Consider the following 19,455-nt stretch of genomic DNA (forward strand, 5'->3'; position numbering starts at 1 on the left):
TGGCATACATTAAATCCAGCTGGGAAATATTTGTGTATGGAACCTGCACATATACCCCCATATTTTGATGCTCTAAAAGTTCATAATTAAGGAAAACTGTATGCACCCCAGGAAATCTTGTGTAAAGGGAATTGGAAAGCCATATTCTTAAGATAAAGTTTCCCCCACTGTGGGTTATACTATGGGACTAGAGTCTAGTCACTGTGATGAAGAAATGGCCCAGGCTTTCCCATCTGAAGATGCTCCCATGCTGGGAATTCTGAGCTTCATGTTTACATCCTGGTAGCATCCTCTCCCCCACTCCTCTTCCTTTTTAGGTGAGTAAAGTATGATAGGTGGAGGTGGCTAAATGTCAATAGTTAATGTTGGTATTTTCAGATTGTTTGCAATCCCCCCAAAATCATTTACTTTAAAGAAATCAAATAGACAACCATGTGGTGACAACATTAACATTTATTTGAAAAGGGCATCCCGAAGACTCACTGAGAAACCATGACTAATAATCCTAAAGAATGATCTTGCTAATAGTCCTTCTTCCTACACCCCCCCAACCCAATCTTCTTTCCCCTTCCTTAAAATAAAACTAATTTGATTCAATGAGTTTAAAATACAGAACACTGCCACAGGCACTAATTCTGCACTCCCATATAAATAATTCAGCTGTTATGTACATATATGGTCAACTATGAACTACATTACACACACGTGTGCAGGTGGGCACGTAACACTCTCAGCCAGGTCATGAAGGTCTACATGGATGCAGACACGTTACAATATGTGTAATGCTGCAGCATTTGTGGATTTACCGCTCTGCACTCCACAGGTCAGAACTGACATTCATGGAGGAAGAGCTCAGAAGGGGAAGGTGACGGTCCGAGGCCCCAAGGTCCTCCAAAGGAGAAAAGACCTGGTCAACCCCGCCGATGTTAAAGGAGAGCACAGAAAACTGCCTTCGGACCCCAACAGGCCACAGAGCTCACAGTCCCTGTCTCCTCCCCACTTCCCCGGCTGGCCAGGCCGTGTGACCAGCCTTCCACAATCTTCAGACCTTGGGTCACTCTAACCAGATTTCTAGGGGATGAAGAAGCAGTACATGGCCCAAAATCTCCTCAGACACCAGGAAGATGCCTTGTTTCGGCAAGATCTGCCTGCCAGGGTCTGTGGGTTAGGGGAAGCAGCATGACCTACTCTGATGAGGTGTCCTCCCTGTCTGCCTTTAAACTTCATACTCAGCCTTACACACAGGTCTAGTCCTTTCACACAGACCCCCATGGGCCGGCTGCCATTTTATGGTCACAGAGAAGGATTGGGAGAAATGGCCTCACTTCCCAGCGACACTTTCTGTGCCCAGGTCAGAAGGCCTGGGGACCACACAATAGCAACCGGAAGCTATCATGACCCAGGGGCCCCCAAAGCAGCCCAGAGGTCTGGCCTTTGAGCTGTTTAATGGTACCCCAAGACTGCTGTGATTCTCAGGCCAACTGAAACATGTCCCAGGGGACCCAGAACACCCAGGGCAAAGGGCAGAATGTATACGATCCTCATACTTCTCAAGCACTGTGGATGGTCCCAGCCCCACCTTTTCACTGTTCATCCGTTTAGACTTGTCTAGGAGGCTGGACAGAGGACAGCATCTGAGTGAGGGCTTTTTCAGTTCTTCTCACCTGCTTGGGCTCCTTCTTTGGTAAGGAGGCATCTAGGAGTCAAGAAACCACTTATCTCTACTTTTCAGAGAGAGGAAAATGGGAACAGGTGCAGGGCACTGGGGCCTCCACTGCAAGGGAAGGAAGGGGCCTCTGGCATCATATTGGTACTTTCTGCGACCAGCTTCTTACCCGCTTACATGACTCAACCACATTAATAGAACTTCCAAATCTCAAATGCATTCATGCCTCAAGTTCTGCTAACAGAATGCTAACCAAACCTACCGCTTGGCCGTGAAGCAAGAATCCTCAGGGGCTCTGGGGAGCAGCTGGTTTGGATGGGCTTGCTGGCTCACAATCAAAACAGAGACAGTTGGCAAAAAAAAGGGTCGGTCATGTGACAAAGGGCTGCCAGACGCCAGAGGGCTTGGAAGGCAGTAAGCAGTGATTCTAAGCCAAGGGTCAGGGAACACCCCCCCACACACACACACACACTCTGTTTGCTTCTCTCCTTGGGCTTGTGGGAAGGGGCTGTGTGTGTGTGTGTGTGTGTGAAGGACACTGCTGAGTTGACCAAGTAGTTGTCTGTTTGAGTTAACAGTCACCTTACACTTTCTGACTCTGAGGCATATTTGGCTAGAATCTAGGTTCTACTTCATGTCAGCAGGCAATCCAATATTCTACTCAGTGTAAGTTTATAAACTGAAACCAAGAAGAGAGCATTCAGGAAATGGCGAGTTCTCCAAAAGAAGCACATCTTTGCTAAGCAGCTGTGATGTAAAGAAAGAGCTGCTTCAGACAGATACAGGGTCAAGTGTAGGAAAAATGGGAGCCCTGTACCTTTTTCTTCACTCTGTTCCCAGGCTGGGGGAGGAGGGAGGCATCTGAGTGGGCCAACTGAGCTCTGGTTGTGGTGGCTCTAGAAAGAGGCTCCAGGGCCACGATGCCCATGCCCCAGGACCCCAAAGGGCAGTATTTGGGGCTCAGTTGTCATGGGGTAGACCCTAAAGTCAAGTAGACATGAGAAAGAAACCAGGTTTCTCATCAAAGCCAAGTAGGGGATAAAGATGGAAAGATCTGGTAAGGGAAGACATGTTTGTGGCTCAAGATTGAGATTTTTCTCTCAAGTTTCTTCCAAAGGTTATTTGCCTTCAAATTTTATTTTAAATGTTGTTTCCTAAGAACGAGATAGTAAGGTAAAGAGAAATCTAAGTTCATGCTTACAAATTTGGGTTGAGCGTTAGCCAAGAGCCACAGAACTGATCCAAAAGCTGCAGGGGTGGGGCGCGGGTGGGGGACAGGAGTCAGGCTCCTTGGGCCTTGTAATCATGCAGGCTGTCTGGAAGCCACAGGCCCACAGCACAGAGGCACCGACCAAGGGTAGAAACTATGGGAACGAGAGTCAGATAGCCACCCCCCTCCACTGAAAACATTGACTGCACATGTAATGGGAAAGTGCATACGTTAAGGTTTTCCCAGTTTGGGAAAATATACCAATTTGTCCTAATAATCAGGCTTTCATTATGTGTCTGTGTAGGACTGTGCACACAGGTGTAAGCAGAGAGTGTCCCAAGAAGCTTGCCCTCCCCTTAGCAGAAACGTCTGGCTTCTGACCCTCCCCACACTGCCTAACATTGTACCCTATAAAGGGTTTCCTTCGAGCCAAGAAATCTACTCACGCTCCCTCTTTTTAAAAAACAAATTCTCCAGGGAGGGATCTTCTGACCATTCACACCTTACTGGGAGTTACATCAGCTCAGAAAAGTTAGGGGAGGTTTGCCTGGAAGAGGAGAAAAGGGCTATTTTGGACCTTGGGGTTCTGCCACTGGAGGAGGCCCCAGGCGGGACGATGGGTGGGGGTGGCCAGGAGAGCAGACAGGCCGTGCAGCCCTTCCTCGGCACACAGATGGCACTCGGGGAAAATGGAAACCCAGACCCCAAAGGGGTCTCCACTGCCTCTCCCCAAGCCGGAAGGTTTGCCAACTGGCAGTGATGTCCTGACTTTGTCCAAAGAGTGGAGAGATCATTCCAGTGTTAGGTGCCGGATCCTTCTTTCCTTGCATGAAATATCCACAAGGTTGACTTCTGACATCCTTGAGGTGCAAAGCGCTGCTCCTCATAACCCCTCTCCCCCACCCCTTCCGCAGACCAGGCTGGGAGCTTCTCCCAAAGGAAGTGATGTGGGCAGGCCTGGGGGCCCTTGCGGTTTGTCTGGCGCCATGCAGAACCAGATTACCTCATTCTGCCCTCTCTCAAGCCAGAGGCTGTAGAAACATGCTAGGATCCTCAGGAAGAAAGGCATCAAAGAGAGAAGGCTCAATGCAGAGAAGCATCCGGAAGGGAGAGAACCACAGGTGGACCCAACAAGCTCCCTCTGAACGAAGGGGGTGAGAAGATGCCACAGAGGGACGTGGCCTTGCTGACTTCTGCCCTCTCCTCTACAGGGGGTGGGCCCAGCCTGGGGACAGCCAGCCCTCTCTACAAGCCGGTGCCCGCCCTTCACTTTAGCCCTTCGCTGCCCCACGTGATGTTCCTACTGCAGCTCCTCGTGTAAGGGCTCAGGGTGAACTAATACTAGAAAGATTCACAGGGATACAACTGGTGTGGTGAGCAGGAGAGTTGAAGAGACACCAAGAGGCTAGAGGCCTCCTGGCTGAGAGGAGGGAATATTCTAGGGGAGAGCAGCCATCTTCCAGCCTCGTGTGCTACTGCTTTCCAGGAGGAGCTAGTAGCTCTGCCCTGCTTCCTCTGACTGGCCGTGTCTCTGTCTAGTTCCCTCCTGGGGACTGGTGGCTCTGCCCCCCAGCCCCAGCCCCATGAAAGCCCTGTGTGCTACGCCCGACTCCAGCCTCCCTCTGAAGACCCTCCGGGCTCCTGGCTGACACTAAGGAGGAAACAAAGGGCAGGTGGGAGGCTGATTGGCCCCAGAGGGGCAGGGGGCTGATCTCCCTCAGGGAAGACAAGGAGGAAGTGGGAGGGCCCGACACTACATTTTGTTTAGCTGGGGAGGTGCTTGCCAACCAAGGTGCTTTTTCTCTGAGATCCCAGTTTGATTCCCAGGTCCCGGGGTGGGTTGTGAGGGCGAGCCCCTCCCTCAGACCCCACCCCTCTGAGGAGCTCCGTCTTTTGGAATTCAGTATACTCAGTATACGCACAGATCCGGAAACTTCATCTCGTAGACTGGGATGGAGTGGTTCTGAGGCTGGCCGTAGGCTGCGGTGATGGTGCCTGATGGGCTCGGCGGGGGGCTGAGGCAGGGACACGGAGGAGAGAGGCATGAGAAGGGGGTTCATGTCGCGACCCATGCAGTCAAAAAGAGGAGCTGGTTTGGGTTTTTCTTTGAACAGGGACCAGAGACCGTCACTCCATGGGTTCCTAGGTTTCGAGTTCTAGAATCTAGCTTGAAGTCTAGTTTCCCTGCAGGCTTTTTACAGTGGCATTATTGCTTTAGAAAGCACCAGCCTAAAGCCCTGGAACCCCTGGCTCTTTTTGGGGTTCACTGAGCTGTCTCTTTCTCCCTCCAGTCTTGATTTCCTTGGCCGGGAGAGTTGGTGGCTGACTCCAGCCCTGGAGACAGAGGCTGCAGGCAGGGAGGCCTGGAGACACGTGTGAGAGGGAGGACTCGGGAGGAGGGGGTCCCTGCCCAGGGCCGCCACTTACCGGATGGTGATTTCAAAGATCTGATTGAGTTTGCTCTGCAGCAGCGATGCCTAGACACAGACAGACGGAAGTGAGCTGGGGGCTCCCCCACACCTACGCCGGCTCTCGTGAGCCCAGCCGCCCAGAGTCCAGGCTTAGGGAGGGAAGCTGTGTGAGCTCATTGACAGCACTTGGGTGTGGCCCCTGGCCGTGGGTTCAGATCAGGGAGGGCCACCCCACAAAAGCACAGAGGCCAGGACCCTCAGGAGGACCTCGGCAGGCAGTCCTTTAAGGGGCTCGGTTCCTGCGAGTGGGGCAGTAAGGCCTTGTGGGCACAGAATCAGGAGGCTCAGAGCTGGTTTCAGACTTCCCCTTAACTCCCCAGGAGCAGCTGCGCACAACCGGTGGGTTAGGAAGGATGCGCCCTCCGGTCCCTTCCGGCTCCAACTGTGCCCACATGCACAAACAGTGAGAATGGGCCTCAGCTTGGAGCTCATGAATGAGCAGCACCTGCTCTGGAGATGGGCCATGAGGTTAGAATAACATAGGGCCAGGAAAATCTATATGTATCTACATGTACTATGTATTATGTTATTATCATGTATCAGGATATACCAGAAATATACAATACACTATATGTAATAGAAAATAACATGTATATTTACTGAGAGGGAAAAAGACAATAAAATAGAAGTTATTGGCGGATTTTGGATGTTTATGATCCTGTTTCATTGTCACTAACATGGCCACCGTGACTAACAGATCCTGACCTATAATCTGTTTCGAGAAATGTCTGTGCTCTTCCCTTAAGTACAGAAATAGACACGAGTCCTTCTTTTTACTTATCTGGAATCTTCTCTTTCAAATCTCTTTTCCAGGGCCAGGCTGTTGCCCTTCCCCTGATGGGGTCCCCTGGTTGGAAGCAGAACTCTGTGTTGCAAATGTTGGCCATCTTTCCTTCCCCCACCACTCCGTAACGAGGTGAGCACAAAGGCACCAACCTCGCAGAGTTGACGTGACGATGTCATAAGCTAATAAATGTCAGAAGCTCTGACGTGTATCTAGGTGCTAGTTGCCTACTTGCTATTACAAGTATTACTGTCTGTCTGTTTGATATGGGAGCTCATGAGGTCAGGACTTCCTCCCTATCTGGAAATTGTGAGATCTAAAGGAGTGAATGGCTAATAGCCAAGCCTTTTGGGTTTGGGGGAAACAATGCAGTGCCAGGGCATTGTTGGGGGATCTAATCTCTAATTTCTGGGTAACAAAAGTGCCAAGGTCTCCTAGAAACTCAATCCTATCCTGGACCCAAATCTAGTATCTGTGCTTGGTCCCCAAATACTTAACCCCTGTTATGCTTCACTCACCCGGGCCCCGCAGTGTGCCGCAATCTCCTCAAAAGGTGCCTTCTGGAACTTCTCCACCACCTGTCGCCGCCGTTCACGTTCCTGCTCCTCGACTGCCACGCTGTCCACTGCAGTACAGAGTGCCCAGTCAGCCCTTAGATCCTGCTCCTCTGATGTGGGGGAAGGGCTGGAGGAGATGGGAAGATGGGCAGACCCCTCCAGGGGAGCACCGTCTGTGATTGTGGTGCAGGGTGGTGAGCAGGGCATGGAGGGTGAGGTGCTATTACCTGGCTCCACAGGGCTAAATCTTTTCCTGATTCAGCCCGAGAGCTCAGCCGCTGTCCTTATGAAAGAGTTTGAGAATTAGTTAAGTGGACCCGTAAGCTGGGCTTTTAAAGCCCCAAGTGGTATTACCACTAGGACTCTCAAAGGAAGTTCCTGGAACAGGAAGTACTCTGGCTCTATTCTGAAAGGGACATCAACGATGGAAAAGCCAGACAAGTCACAAAAGACAATAAAAGCTCAGTCCTTATGGCCCAGCAGTCCAAGGTCGTCTAGTTTGAGGCTTCTACATATTCCTTTTGGTATCCAAAATGAGTTAGCAAAAATAGAGATGGTCAAGTATGTTCACACGTTATGCACATTCAGAAAGAACACCCTCAATGACAACAAAAATTAAAACAGTTTGGCATTTGAAAGCATAATTTATTATCAGTTCTTGGAAAAATTCTCTTATTTGGAATAACTTCATTGCCCAATAAGCCAGATAAATGAGTTACTGCTGCATTTTAAGATCTATTGCCAATAAATATTAAATGATGTTTTTAATATCCTTCATTTGTCAGCTTGTTCTTCTGTAACACGACCCACCAAAAAATAGTCACAGTATTTATACAAAATTGCTTTTTACAACTGGCTGGGACCCTCAATTGATTACTTTTTTTTTTAAGTTTATTTATTTTGAGAGCGAGGAGCAAGCAAGAGAGGGGCAGAGAAAGAGGGAGAGAGATCCCAAGCAGGCTCTGAGCTGTCAGCACAGAGCCTTATGGCAGGGCTCAGTCTTACAAACCATGAGATCATGGTCTGAGTTGAAATCAAGAGCGTGACGCTTAACTGACTGAGCCATGCAGGTGCCCCATTGATTACTTTTTTTTTTTTAATGTTTTATTTATTATTGAGAGAGAGATAGAGACAGCGTGAGCAGGGGAGGGTCATAGAGAGAGGGAGTCACAGACTCCAAAGACAGTCTCCAGGCTCTGAGCTAGCTGTAAGCACAGAGCCCAATGCAGGGCTCAAACCCAAGAACCGTGAGATCATGACCTGAGCCGAAGTCAGATGCCCAACCGACTGAGCCACCCAGGTGCACCCCCTACTGATCTCCATCCAGAAAGCAGAATTCCTAACTGCAGCTTTGGTGGTTGTTAGGAGTTCAGATGAAGCTGCCAGCCTCCCTTCACCTCTGTGCTGAACTTGCATCAGGCTGTACGCACCCACGCCTCCCCCAGGACCCAGCCGGCGCATCCCCTCCAACTTACCAATGGCCTTCTTCAGCGTCTCATAGGTGATCTCCTCGGCAGGCACTCGCTGAGGGAGAAGGAACAGAAGTGCTCAGGAAAGCGGAGTGGGGGTGAGGGAGGCAGTCTCGGCCTCCTCAGTTATCTGGCAGCCCCTTTGCTTCTCAAAAGACTGTCCCGATGGGAGGAAACTCCCCCAGGACACCACTTTCTCACCAGGGTCCCCGAACCTCCCCAAGCAGGCAGGCACAGAGCCTGTAAGTGGAGGTGGAAGGTCCCTTCCTCATCAGAGTGCTGACACTCACTTAAAAGAACTCACTGCCCTCCCCCCTAGCTTGTCCCCTTAAGCCCCGTGGGAGGAAAACACTGCGAAATTCAAAAATATCTCCTGAGAATGTAATGGAAAATATTGGCAGCAAGAGGAAGCAGTTGGCAAATATCTCAAATGTAAATTTCAAGAGCTGGATAACATTTTTGAAGACTTAGTATATAAAATTATCTACTGAGGTGATTTGAGTATTTAGTAAAGGTAAGACATGCTGAGGTTGGTCCAAGCACATGGATCCCAGGATCTCAGTTCTCACAGAGCCTATTAAAGGAGGTAGCAAACAATGAACCCAAAGAAGGATACCCCATGGACCACAGCCTCAGGCCAGAGGCTGAAAGTGTTTGAACTAGGTCCCAGGGACTAAGTCCCAGGTAGTCCCCAGTACACTCTGAGCTGCTTGAGGCAGGACCCACGATTCACTCATCTCTCATCACTTAAACATAATATTAAGTGAAAGAAATAGACACAGAAGAGAATGACTTCACTGACATAGAGGCCAAGAAGTGACGTAAGTAAGGCTAGTGGCACCCTTTGGGAAGGGGGTCTCTTGGGCAATGACAACGTTCCATTCCCTGATCTGGGTGTGACTGCACGGGTACATTCCTTGTGTGAAAGTTCACTGAGCTGTCCTTTTCTGATTTGTTTAGTGTTTAATGAACGCTGGAAAGGCCAGAGGTGTACAGTCATTGAAGACTGAGTCTGTGCGGGGCTCTTGGCTGGTCACTCAGTAGAAACGGCACAATCTGTTAGCGTGGGAATTATAAGCCAGAGGCGGCAGTGATCTCTCTGCGGAGTCCTCCTCTCTGCACATCCATCCACACAGCCTCTTGGCACTGACCAGTGTGTGAGATGCTAGGGAACTGTGTGGTGGCAACAGAGAAAAGAAGAAGATCACTGGTCAAGGGCAGGTAGAGAGAGGCTTATGGAGAAGATAGGACACAAGCTGGGCAGAGAAGAGTAGATGGCTCATGGGTGCAAAGGTGCAGAGGAAGGGATTCACACACGGGATTATCAGCAAAGACCTGCAGCTGAAGGGGACCCTGTGGGGGAGACCGAGCAGACCAGCATGTGACACAGTGGCTTCAGCCAGAGAGGAGAGGGAAGTAACATGATCCAGTAGGACCAGCCCAGACTGTAAATGGCTCTGAATGCCAGGTAGCAGGTTGGGGGCTTGACTAAACCCGCATTTATTGATCAACTGCTATGAACTTGGCAGATAAGGGAGCCAGCGCAGGGGTCCGGGTGGGGGGGGGGGGGGGGGATGGTGGGCTGAAAGAAGGTGGGTGGAAAGAAGGGTAGCCTGGCAGAAAGTCATGGGGTGGAGGCCCCCACACCCCTACTTCAGCTCCCAAGCCACCCCCGAGCCAGGCAGACTCTCCAGGAGGGAAAGGGACCCATTCCGGTGACCCAGGTGACATTAGAGAGCAGGAGGCTCTGTACACAGGCAAGCATTTCCCCTTCTACTTCACTTTACTCCTCGATTCCCGAAGGTCTCTCAGCTCCTGGGAAGGGAGGATCACAGCTCATGCTGTGGTCCTGACACACTGAGGTTCCCTGTCATGCAGCGCCGGAAGCCTCAGAGGACACTTGGTTCAGCCTCATTCCGCTCTTCCAATTAGTGTGAGTCAGAGCCCCCTTCCTTCTATAGGAAAGTTCCAGACAAGTTCCCCAGTGAGAGGAGAGTTGAGAAAGCAGCTGAGGGCGTGGCTGGAGGGAGGCTCGGTCGGGACCCCAATGACTTCTCCTTGCTCCAGAGCGTCTGAGGAAAGGCTCAGGGTTGACGTTGCCCTCCATGGCTCCCCCAGCCCCCAAGGGGCAGTAACTGCCCGGGGCCCTGCCCCACCCCCAACGAGCATCCTTCTCACTTCTTGCTGAAGCTTCCCCACGTCTCCATCAATTCCCTTATGGCAGGAGACACCATTAAACACAGTGTGTTTTGTCTTATGGCTTCAACTCCCTCGTGACCCCTTTCTCCCCCCCTCTGCCCCTCCCCTATTTCCTTCTCATCTGCACAAGTTGGGTATTTCCATTGTGATTCCTTCCTCTCTTTTACTCATGGGCACATCTGCTTTATTTTCTGAGGCAGAAGAAGTACGGGCAGGGGAGATATTGCCAGTTCATTTGAACAGAAGTTAGCTATTCACAGCCCCCAAGAGAAGGTGCAAGAGACATCTTTAAGCCACAACTTGGACTTTAAAAAAGCACCTCTGTTGATTGATCTGGAAGAAACACCATGAAAGCTATTCTCACCCCCATCTCTCCTTGTTAGACCTTTCAATATCCAACGCGGTGCCTGTCTGTCCCCACGGGAATGGGGGATGACTACCAGCAAGCCTTTCAAGAGTGACTTGTGTGACACCGCCATGGGGGTGTGCCTGGGGGGAGCACATACAGTTTCTCCAGATGGAAATGTCTATGATATATATGATGAAGTAAGAAAATGGGCTGCCCGAGGCATTTGCTTTCCCTGCAACTTAAAATGTGTTATGCACTTAAGGAAGCCTGGAACATGGAGCATCTGACTGCACAGGAGACGGGTCCCCTCCCCTTGGGATGCAGGACAGTATATCAAGAAGAGGACACTCACCTCCTCCTTCTCAGGGCTGTTTCTGGATTCCACCTCCACCTGCAGGGAAATGGTTTCTCCAATGCTCTTCCTCTTGGATAAGCGATCCTCATCTGGGAAAGGAAAGCCCAGAAGCTAGAGTTCCCAGGGCTCAGAGCAAGTGGGGATCACACCTCTAGCACCATCTCCCACCTCCCCTGCCCCCACCTTTGCCTGGCCCACAGTCCTTTGAGGGCTCAATATACACCAAGGCTACAGCTGGTTTATTTAGGGCTGCCTGCCTCCTCTGCTCATCTTAGGGTGGTGAGTTCAGCTCTTCTTAGGTTTTGAAATCATCAAGGAGCACACAGGCACTGCCCATGACCAGAAAGCAGACCTCAGCTTGAAAGAGTATCATCCACTCGTAGCACAAGTGGCTCACTGTCATTTGTGAAGCAGTTACTGAAGTGCATTTGCCTTTATAGTTTCACTGACGTCTCACACCAACCCTCTAAGGCAGGTATTGTTAACCTCTTGTTTTACAGTCAAGGAACCAGAAACTCAGAGATGCCAGGAGACTTGTCTCAGATTTTTTAGGAAGTGCACTGCAGAGAACGGGGTCTCTGATTCTACACCACAGCCCACGTGGGCGCTTTCCGCCCCATGGCGCCTCTCCCAGCCATAGCCAGCCTATCTCATGGGCCACTTTCCCCAAGGATCCTGCCCTGAGGAGAGGAGACGGGGGAATCAAGGTGGTCTCACTGCGTCTTTCAGCTCTGGTGTGACATGCGAGGTGCTGGGGAGGCGACAGAAGGGCACACAAGTCCCTCACTCTCACTCCCCCTTCGTGGTGAGGAAGAGCCAGAGGCAGCCTTGGAAGTCCTTGCACAAGCCTCCCACCTGTCAGCTGAGGGATGTAGGGCAGGCAGAGTCTGTCTGAGTTGTAGCCGCTGCCCCCTAGGACCTCACTGATCTTGCTCTGGCGGAAGAGGAGCTCAATCACTGCTCCATCAAGGTTCTGAGACAGCCTGGAATGCAAAGAAGGGAAGAGGCAACCGGAGGGATTTCCTGATGACTCCGTGTTACACAAGGAACACTCATCGTAACAAATGACAGAGAAGCGGAAGGAAAAGAAAACCACCCGCAGTCCCACTTCTCAGAGGCAACATCATTAGGTGCTGCGCAGAATCCCTCAGTCACGTGGTTATCTGCATGCACACACATCACCCCACCCCCTAAGTTCCTATTCTGTGATCGATTTTATCCACCGCCTGCTTCCCATGAACTTGTCTTCCAAAACCTGCTGGGGAAAGGCTGTGGCTCGTAAAGCTGACCCCTATTGTTGGACGTTTGTTTTTTTCCACAATATTTTCCTTGAATTCCTCTGAGGCTCAAGTGACCCCGGCCCCAGACCGCAGTCCGAGAATGCCACCTGGACCGATCCAGTGTCTTGCAGGAACGACTCCTCCAGGATACATGTCCCAGAGGCTCAGCCAAGGCTCCCAGGGGGTACGTCACATCCTCCACAGTGCAACACACTGACCCGGCTCGACGCGTGGATTACGGCCACATGAGGAAGGCCACGCTGGACCCAGGACTTCTGAGCCACAGGCAGGGCCCACTTTCGGCCCTTGAGCCCACAGAGGCCTCAGCCCCTGGCTTCAGACCCCTCCCCTCGCACTCAGCTACCTTGGGTGTCCTTGACCACGGCCCAGGTGGGCTCCTCACCTAGGCCTCTCCACAAACACGTCCTCGGGGAGCATGTACGGAGCCTCTTTCTTCCTGGTCTCTATCACCTGGAGTTGGGAGGAATCACACACAAGAGCTGGGTTTGCTGGGGAGGGGGCCTGGGCACAGGCAAATGACAGCGTAGGGAGAGGGGGCTGGGCACAGGCAAATGACAGCGCGCTCTCCCCAACCGTTGCTTCCTCCCCCAAACTCCCTGGCGGAGCCCTTTACGCTGGGCTCCTGAGGGAGACACTCAGATCCACAGGGGTCCTTAGAGCAGGCGGATGCTCAGGCTGTCCCCAGTGACACATGACACATGTGCATTAAGTGTCCTGCAAGTGCAGGGCCTTAGCCCCCGAGGGACTGTGGTTTTTGGTTCCTGGGCCCTATTTCCGTTTTCTATGAATATGAAAAGGGAGGAGAGGTCATACCAAGCCCACCCCCACCCCACTCCTGGACCTAGGAGTTTCCCTCAGTACCCTTTGCAAATTTTTGACGGGAAAGGTGAGAGTTACTAAGACACAAGCCGGGGAAGGACAGTGGGCGTGCAAGTCTGTGCTGGAGGCGGTGGAGACATGCTGCTGCTATTTTAATGAAGACGACGTCAGGGCATTGCCTTTCCTGCACTCCCTCATCAGCCTGTGCTGGGGGCACAGTGACACAGCACCCTCCCCCCAGTACCCCCAAGCCAGCTGAGACCAGACGTTTCCTGTTTTCTTTCATTTTGCTCATGTAAAGTTAATCCTAGACATTATATCATTCCACCTGTAAATACTTCAGTGGTTTTATTGTTGTTGTTTGCTTTCCTTATTTTGTTTTATTTTTCTTTAAGTTTATTTATTTTGAGAGAGAAAGCAAGGTAGGGGCAGAGAGAGAGGGGAGAGAGAGAATTCCAAGCAGGCTCCACACTGTCAGCACAGAGCCCGATGCTCCATCTCACAAACCATGAGATCATGACCTGAGCTGAAAATAAGAGCTGGACACTTAACCAAGTGAGCCACCCTGGCACCCGTGTTGTTTTGTTTTAAAATTTTTATTTTAATTTTTGAGAGAGAGAAAGCCCACGAGAAGGGGAGGTAGAGAGAGAGAGAGAGGGAGAGAGAGAGAGAGAGAGAGAAAGAGAGAATCCCAAGCAGGTGCCACACTTGGCTCGGAGCCTGATGTGGGGCTCAGTCCCACGACTCTGGGGATCATGATCTTAGCTGAAATCAAGAGTCGAGCACTGAACTGAGCCACTCAGACACCTCTTGTTTTTTTAAGTAGGCTCCATGCCCAGCTTGGAGCCCAATACAGGGTTTTAATTCACAACCCTGAGATTAAGACCTGAGCTGAGATCAAGAGTCAGACGCTCAACTGTCTGAGCCACCCAGGTGTCCCAGTTCTTCAATGTATTTTAAAATGTCTTTTGGGACATGTGATTATAGACTGGGTATTAGTTAGTACCCAGGCATTACTGATAACTTAATTAGGTATGTTAATAGCATGGCAATGATGTAGGAAGGTGTCCATATTTTTTTAGGCAAAATACCAATATATGTTGGGGTGAAGCAACATGATAGCTGAGATTTGCTTTAAAATAAGAAAAGGAAGGGGCGCCTGGGTGGCTCAGTCAGTTAAGCGTCTGACTTCGGCTCAGGTCATGATCTCACGGTTCGTGGGTTTGAGCCCTGTGTCGGGCTCTGTGCTGACAGCTCAGAGCCTGGAGCCTGTTTCAGATTCTGTGTCTCCCTCTCTCTCTGCCCTTCCCCTACTCATGCCTCTCTCTGTCTCTCAAAAATAAATAAATGTTAAAAAAATGTTTTCTTAAAAAGTAGTTTTCATCTCAAATCACATGAGAGGTGTGTGTACCTCTGTCTCTGGGAGTGAGGACGGCACAGAGGGGCAGGAAGTTGAGGTTGGGAGGTAGCAGGTGAAGAAGGGGTATAGGTTCCTGCCTGTGGCCAATGCCACCATGCTGTGTCAGGTCACCAGGAGGAAATGCTGCCTCTAGTAACTTCTCACTGTCCCTAGTTCCTCCGTCAACGCTTCCTCAATGCCTGGACTAAGCACAGGATTCATGCAACTAAGGACAAGTTGTTCTGGGGAAACCCAGGGTCGAGGGTGTCCTGAGCTGTCAGGGTCACGAGGACACCAACCTCATGGATGTGCTGGCAGAAGGCAGGGACCGTTGTGAGCTGGCTGATGAGGTTCAGGTAGGCAGCGCCCAGCGCGTAGAGGGCACAGCGGTTGTACACAGGCAGGTTCTCTTCATTGACCTGGGCCACGTCCTGTGGCAACACAGAGGGGACTTGGGGTTTCTAACTGACAGACTATACTGGTGCCCCCCTTCACCCAACCTCTCCTAACCTTCTTCAGAGGTGGCCTTCTCTAGACTAAGCCTTTTCCAGCATTTGCCCCATAACTTCCTGGGAGACAGAAGGCATCCTCATTAAAGCTGAAGTGTATCATCCCTAGAATGATCCGTGAGCTGGAAGCTCATAAGTACTTGGGTAGAGGGGTGTTGACTTCATTCTCCACTCTGCAGTTCCAGCTTCGGTGACCTTGACTGTCCAAACCCTCATCATTAATCCTACCTCTAGGATGCTGTGTCCTTTAATATAGACCTTGAATGATTCTTGGGGGACCAGGCTGGGTTGCTAAACTAGGTCCATATGTTAAGTTGAAAAAGAAGTGACAGTTACTAGGGATTGGGACACAAAGGAATCTTAAATCCTAGACTGAAGACAATCATGGCAGCTGGATTAGCCTTGCAGGATTCAGGCCCGAGACTGTCCACCACTGAACTCTCAGATTTGCCCTAATTCATGCTCCTAGGGTGGTATATGATGCCCACCTAGTTGCAGGACCCTGGAGACCCTGGTCTTTTGAGTCTGAAGGACCCACCCCAGTTCCCAGTATCCTTGACAGTACACTTCCACCCAGAAAGACTCTAGAAGTCTGAAGCCCTATGTGGTGAAGCATGGCTCTCTTAAGAGTCATGACGGAGGCCTGTTGAATCTTCAGGTCCCTGGGCTTGGGGGTAGAACTAGGAATATGTATTTTTAATAAATGCTTATGGTAATTCTGAAGCACAGCCAGGCTTGGGAGCCAGACGAATCTTTAGACGAAGTTTGCTTTGTCGGGGCTTATGAGCACCCTCTTGGTATTCCTTGGGATCTCATTCAGACCTTCCAAGACTTGAAACACTAGGGGCTAAAGGGTGTTTTTGAAAGGCTAAAGGGTGTTTGTTCCTTGGGTCTCTTTTAGCCTGAGGATAGGCTAAAGCCATGAATGAGGCATTCTTTGGTGGTTTCCCAAACAGAACCATGGCTTATGGTCTCTGGGGGAATGACCAACTAAGGGTGTGGTATTACCGGGCTCTGGGATAGTCGTTGAGCTGCTTCTACTTGGTTCTCTCATGAGTACTTGGCCCAAACTGGTCCCCTGCCCTGGGCCCTACATGCTGCCCACACCAGGTCCCACCTGAACAGCCAGCACCAGGCGGATGAGGTCCACTACCACTTCCTCGTTGGCCAGCTCAATGCTGATGAGCGCCAGCAAGCCGTAGAGCGCCTCGTAGTGCTTCTGTATGTTCGTCTCCTCCTTACAGCTCAGGTAGATGTGTCTGTAGAGCTGCTGGGAGTGCTGGGTGGGGGCAAGGGACAGTGGGCGGGTGGAGACAAGGAGGGCAAGGAAGACCAATCTGCAGGCGGCGCAACAGTTGTGTGTACCCCACCTCCACCCTCAGGGAAAAGATGCTTCTCTCTCTCTCTCTCTTTTAAGTTTCATTTATCTAAGTCATCTCTATACTCAACGTGGAGCTCAAACTCATGACCCCAAGATCAAGAGTCATGCTTTCAACTGAGCCAGCCAGGCACCCCAGGGAGAAGATGGCTTTAAAGCAGACCCCAGTGGAAGCAAATGTGCAGGACACGTTTAAGGAAGGGTCGGGGCAGTGAAACCAGCAATAGAAGCCACTGCGCAAATCCAGCTGCGTATAGAGGTCCACAGCCCAGCCCAGACTGGCTCACCAGCAGTGCTCCAAGCTCTGGCCTTGGTGTTGAGCGTGACCCTGAGGGCTTGGCCCCCTCAAGGGGTCAACTGGTCATCCTGACTAAGCAAACTCAAAGAGAGAGGGACAGGGGGACAGTCAGCACTGACTTGGGGGTTGGGAGGTGGGGGTCCACAGAGCCTGGCCCACCTGGGGTTCCTTGGGTCTTAAGGTCACACTTGCTAACCTTCTTCATGAAGACGGTGTCCTGTCGGGAGCACTTGTCCACTTTCAGCTTCAGGACAGAGATGTCGCTGAGGGTACTGGGAGGGGACACAAGGAGCTAATATGGGAATTGTTCTCTCACCTGGGTGTGACACCTATCGGGAGTCTTCTCCCCCATCACACGCCAACTGGAGGGGAGATGTAGAGAACTCACCTGATGGTAGAGAACTTGTGGCGGTTGCCGTGACGATCAATGAAGCTGATGAGAATCTCTAGAACAAAGAGACGGATCTCTGCGTCCTCCATGAGGGTGGTGGAGAGAAGGCGGTCGAGGAAGTTGCTGGGCAGGGCCGACATCATGTTGTTGCACTGGAAACCTGTGGACACCTGCAAGCGAGCCCAGCATGGCTGCGCTGAGGAACGCTGGCCCTTTCCATGCAGTGAGGGGCAGGGGAGCGGCCCGCAGAAGTGGGGTCTACAGCACCCAACCTCTCTAGCCATCACCCAGTCCAGCTCCCCTTGTCTTCCACCCTAAGCCCTGAACGTCTGTGGCCACTTTTCTGAACATGCCATCAACCACCTAGACAAGTTTTACATTGTAAAAAGCAAGCAAGGGCTAAGCACTAGAGGGGAGCAGGAGCCGGGGAGCCTCGGGACCTAATGTTCCAGCCGTCAGGGCACGGCTGATGAGCCCTCACCAGGAACACAATGTTGCATTGAGAGCACAGACAGTCACAAAGACATGGCGGGACAGTGGAAGAACTTACAGCTGGGCTGAGGGACCAGAACCCACACAAGGGCAGCAACCATTTCATTACATCGCTTCTATGTGGCCATATGGGGGGGAGGGGAACGGCTTCTGAGTAAAGCCAGCAGGCATCAGTAGACACATCACACATGATGTTGTCAAATCATTCAAAAGCAGCAAAACATGTTTACTGTTAAGTCCATTTTGCAAAATGATGCCTTTGGCGATTCAGCAGGCCCTTGAGGATCCAGCAGAGCCTGTGGCATCAACAGTAAACGCCCACTGAAGTGGGTGTGTGGGAGTGCACACCGTCACCTTGATAAGGTACTGGGTGCGACAGGATAAGGAGAGTAACGTCAGCGGAAATGGCAGTACCAGACCGAGGAGGTAACCAGATGTGGGCGGTGTCAGCATGAAAAGCCTTTATAGGGGCGCCTGGGTGGCTTAGTCGGTTAAGCGTCCGACTTTTGCTTGGGTCATGATCTCGCGGTTCGTGGGTTCGAGCCCCGCGTCGGGCTCTGTGCTGACTGCCAGCTCAGAGCCTGGAGCCTGTTTCAGAGTCTGTAACTCCCTCTCTCTCTGACCCTCCCCTGCTCACGCTGTCTCTCTCTCTCTCTCTCTCCTATAAATAAATAAAACATTTAAAAAAAAAAGAAAAGCCTTTATAAAAACCTAGTGGCATGCAAGGCATGGGCTCGGGAGAGGGCAGGCAAGGCGTGAATGGGAGTAAGTGGGCTGTGCAGACTGGCATGGCTGGAACAGAAACTGGGGCTAGGGATCCTTGAGATGGGGAGTCAAGGGAGAGAAAGGCGATGGGATTTTCTTTCTTTAAAAAAAAATTTTTTTTTTTGGTGTGTGTTTATTTTTGAGAAACAGAGCATGAGCAGGAGAGGGGCAGAGAGAGAGAGAGGAAGACACAGAATCCAAAGCAGGCTCAGCACAGAGCCTGACGTGGGGCTTGAACTCACAAACTGTGAGATCATGACCCGGGGTGAGGTCAGACGCTTAACCGACTGAACCACCCAGGTGCCCTGGCGACTGGGATTTTCCACCTTTGGTCTGAGAAGTTTGAAACCTGGAGGCACATCAACTGTAAACTGAGACCTACTATTTGAAAAAGAGCAACATGTGGGGAACAGTATTTCTAGAAAATTCTTCTTGTGGTTGTATTTATGATTGGTGCGGACAGATGGAGATAAGGGCAACTATGAGCATAACCTAGGTGTGAGATGTCCAGAGTTTAGGCAGGACTGAGCGTGAGAATACCTGGGGAGCCTGTTACAAATACGGATTCCAGGACCCCACTCAGACCCACGGCTCAAAGTTTCTAGGGAATCTCTCTATATTTTAACAAGTTGCTCATGGAGATGGCATTTGAGAACAATGAATCTGGACTCCAGTGATGGGTGCAAAGATGTAGACAGGAGAAATGTAAAACACTGATGAAGGGAACGACAGTGGCTGGAGACTGGGATGGGCACAAGTGCTGAGGGGAAAATAGGTGGAAAGGACCCAGGGAAGTACTTAGAAGGGGGAGGAGTGGGAAGGACAGAAACCAATAGATTCTATCCCACTAAAGAGATAATGTTTGAGTGACAAGACAACCAGGAGCTGATGAGGAACCTTTGTGAAAATTAGGAACAGGTGCCCTGCCTGCCTTGGGTGACCCAGGTCTGTGGATGCCCAGACTGCTAGTAAGTTCAACACAGGCTGGATTTAAGGCCCCTATTCACCCTTTTGGTTGGGCATATTCGTGCAGTGCGTAACCT

The 19,455-nt window shown here is 51.1% G+C and overlaps 1 protein-coding gene across 2 annotated transcripts in view; it reads right to left on the bottom strand.

The window, feature by feature from the left end:
- Window positions 1–435: 435 nt before the first annotated feature.
- The window catches only part of EFR3B (EFR3 homolog B), an 88,745-nt gene continuing 69,725 nt past the window's right edge, over window positions 436–19,455 (bottom strand). Inside the window, exons 13-24 of one of the 2 annotated variants that reach the window (XM_039238346.1) lie at window positions 17,153–17,325; window positions 16,961–17,036; window positions 16,206–16,367; window positions 14,879–15,010; window positions 12,744–12,811; window positions 11,916–12,043; window positions 11,058–11,149; window positions 8,164–8,212; window positions 6,650–6,756; window positions 5,304–5,353; window positions 4,799–4,891; window positions 436–1,696 (exon numbers count right to left, since the gene is read on the bottom strand). In XM_039238346.1, the coding sequence (XP_039094277.1) occupies window positions 1,651–1,696; window positions 4,799–4,891; window positions 5,304–5,353; window positions 6,650–6,756; window positions 8,164–8,212; window positions 11,058–11,149; window positions 11,916–12,043; window positions 12,744–12,811; window positions 14,879–15,010; window positions 16,206–16,367; window positions 16,961–17,036; window positions 17,153–17,325 (1,176 nt within the window). In that variant the 3' untranslated portion in view covers window positions 436–1,650. Of the gene's footprint in view, window positions 1,697–4,785; window positions 4,892–5,303; window positions 5,354–6,649; window positions 6,757–8,163; window positions 8,213–11,057; window positions 11,150–11,915; window positions 12,044–12,743; window positions 12,812–14,878; window positions 15,011–16,205; window positions 16,368–16,960; window positions 17,037–17,152; window positions 17,326–19,455 lie in introns of those variants that run through there. The other variant, XM_039238347.1, reaches the window with a different exon arrangement.

This window comes from Hyaena hyaena, unplaced genomic scaffold (genome assembly GCF_003009895.1).
Source record: "Hyaena hyaena isolate Hyena2069 unplaced genomic scaffold, ASM300989v1 scaffold_138, whole genome shotgun sequence".
In the NCBI taxonomy this organism is placed as follows: domain Eukaryota; kingdom Metazoa; phylum Chordata; class Mammalia; order Carnivora; family Hyaenidae; genus Hyaena; species Hyaena hyaena.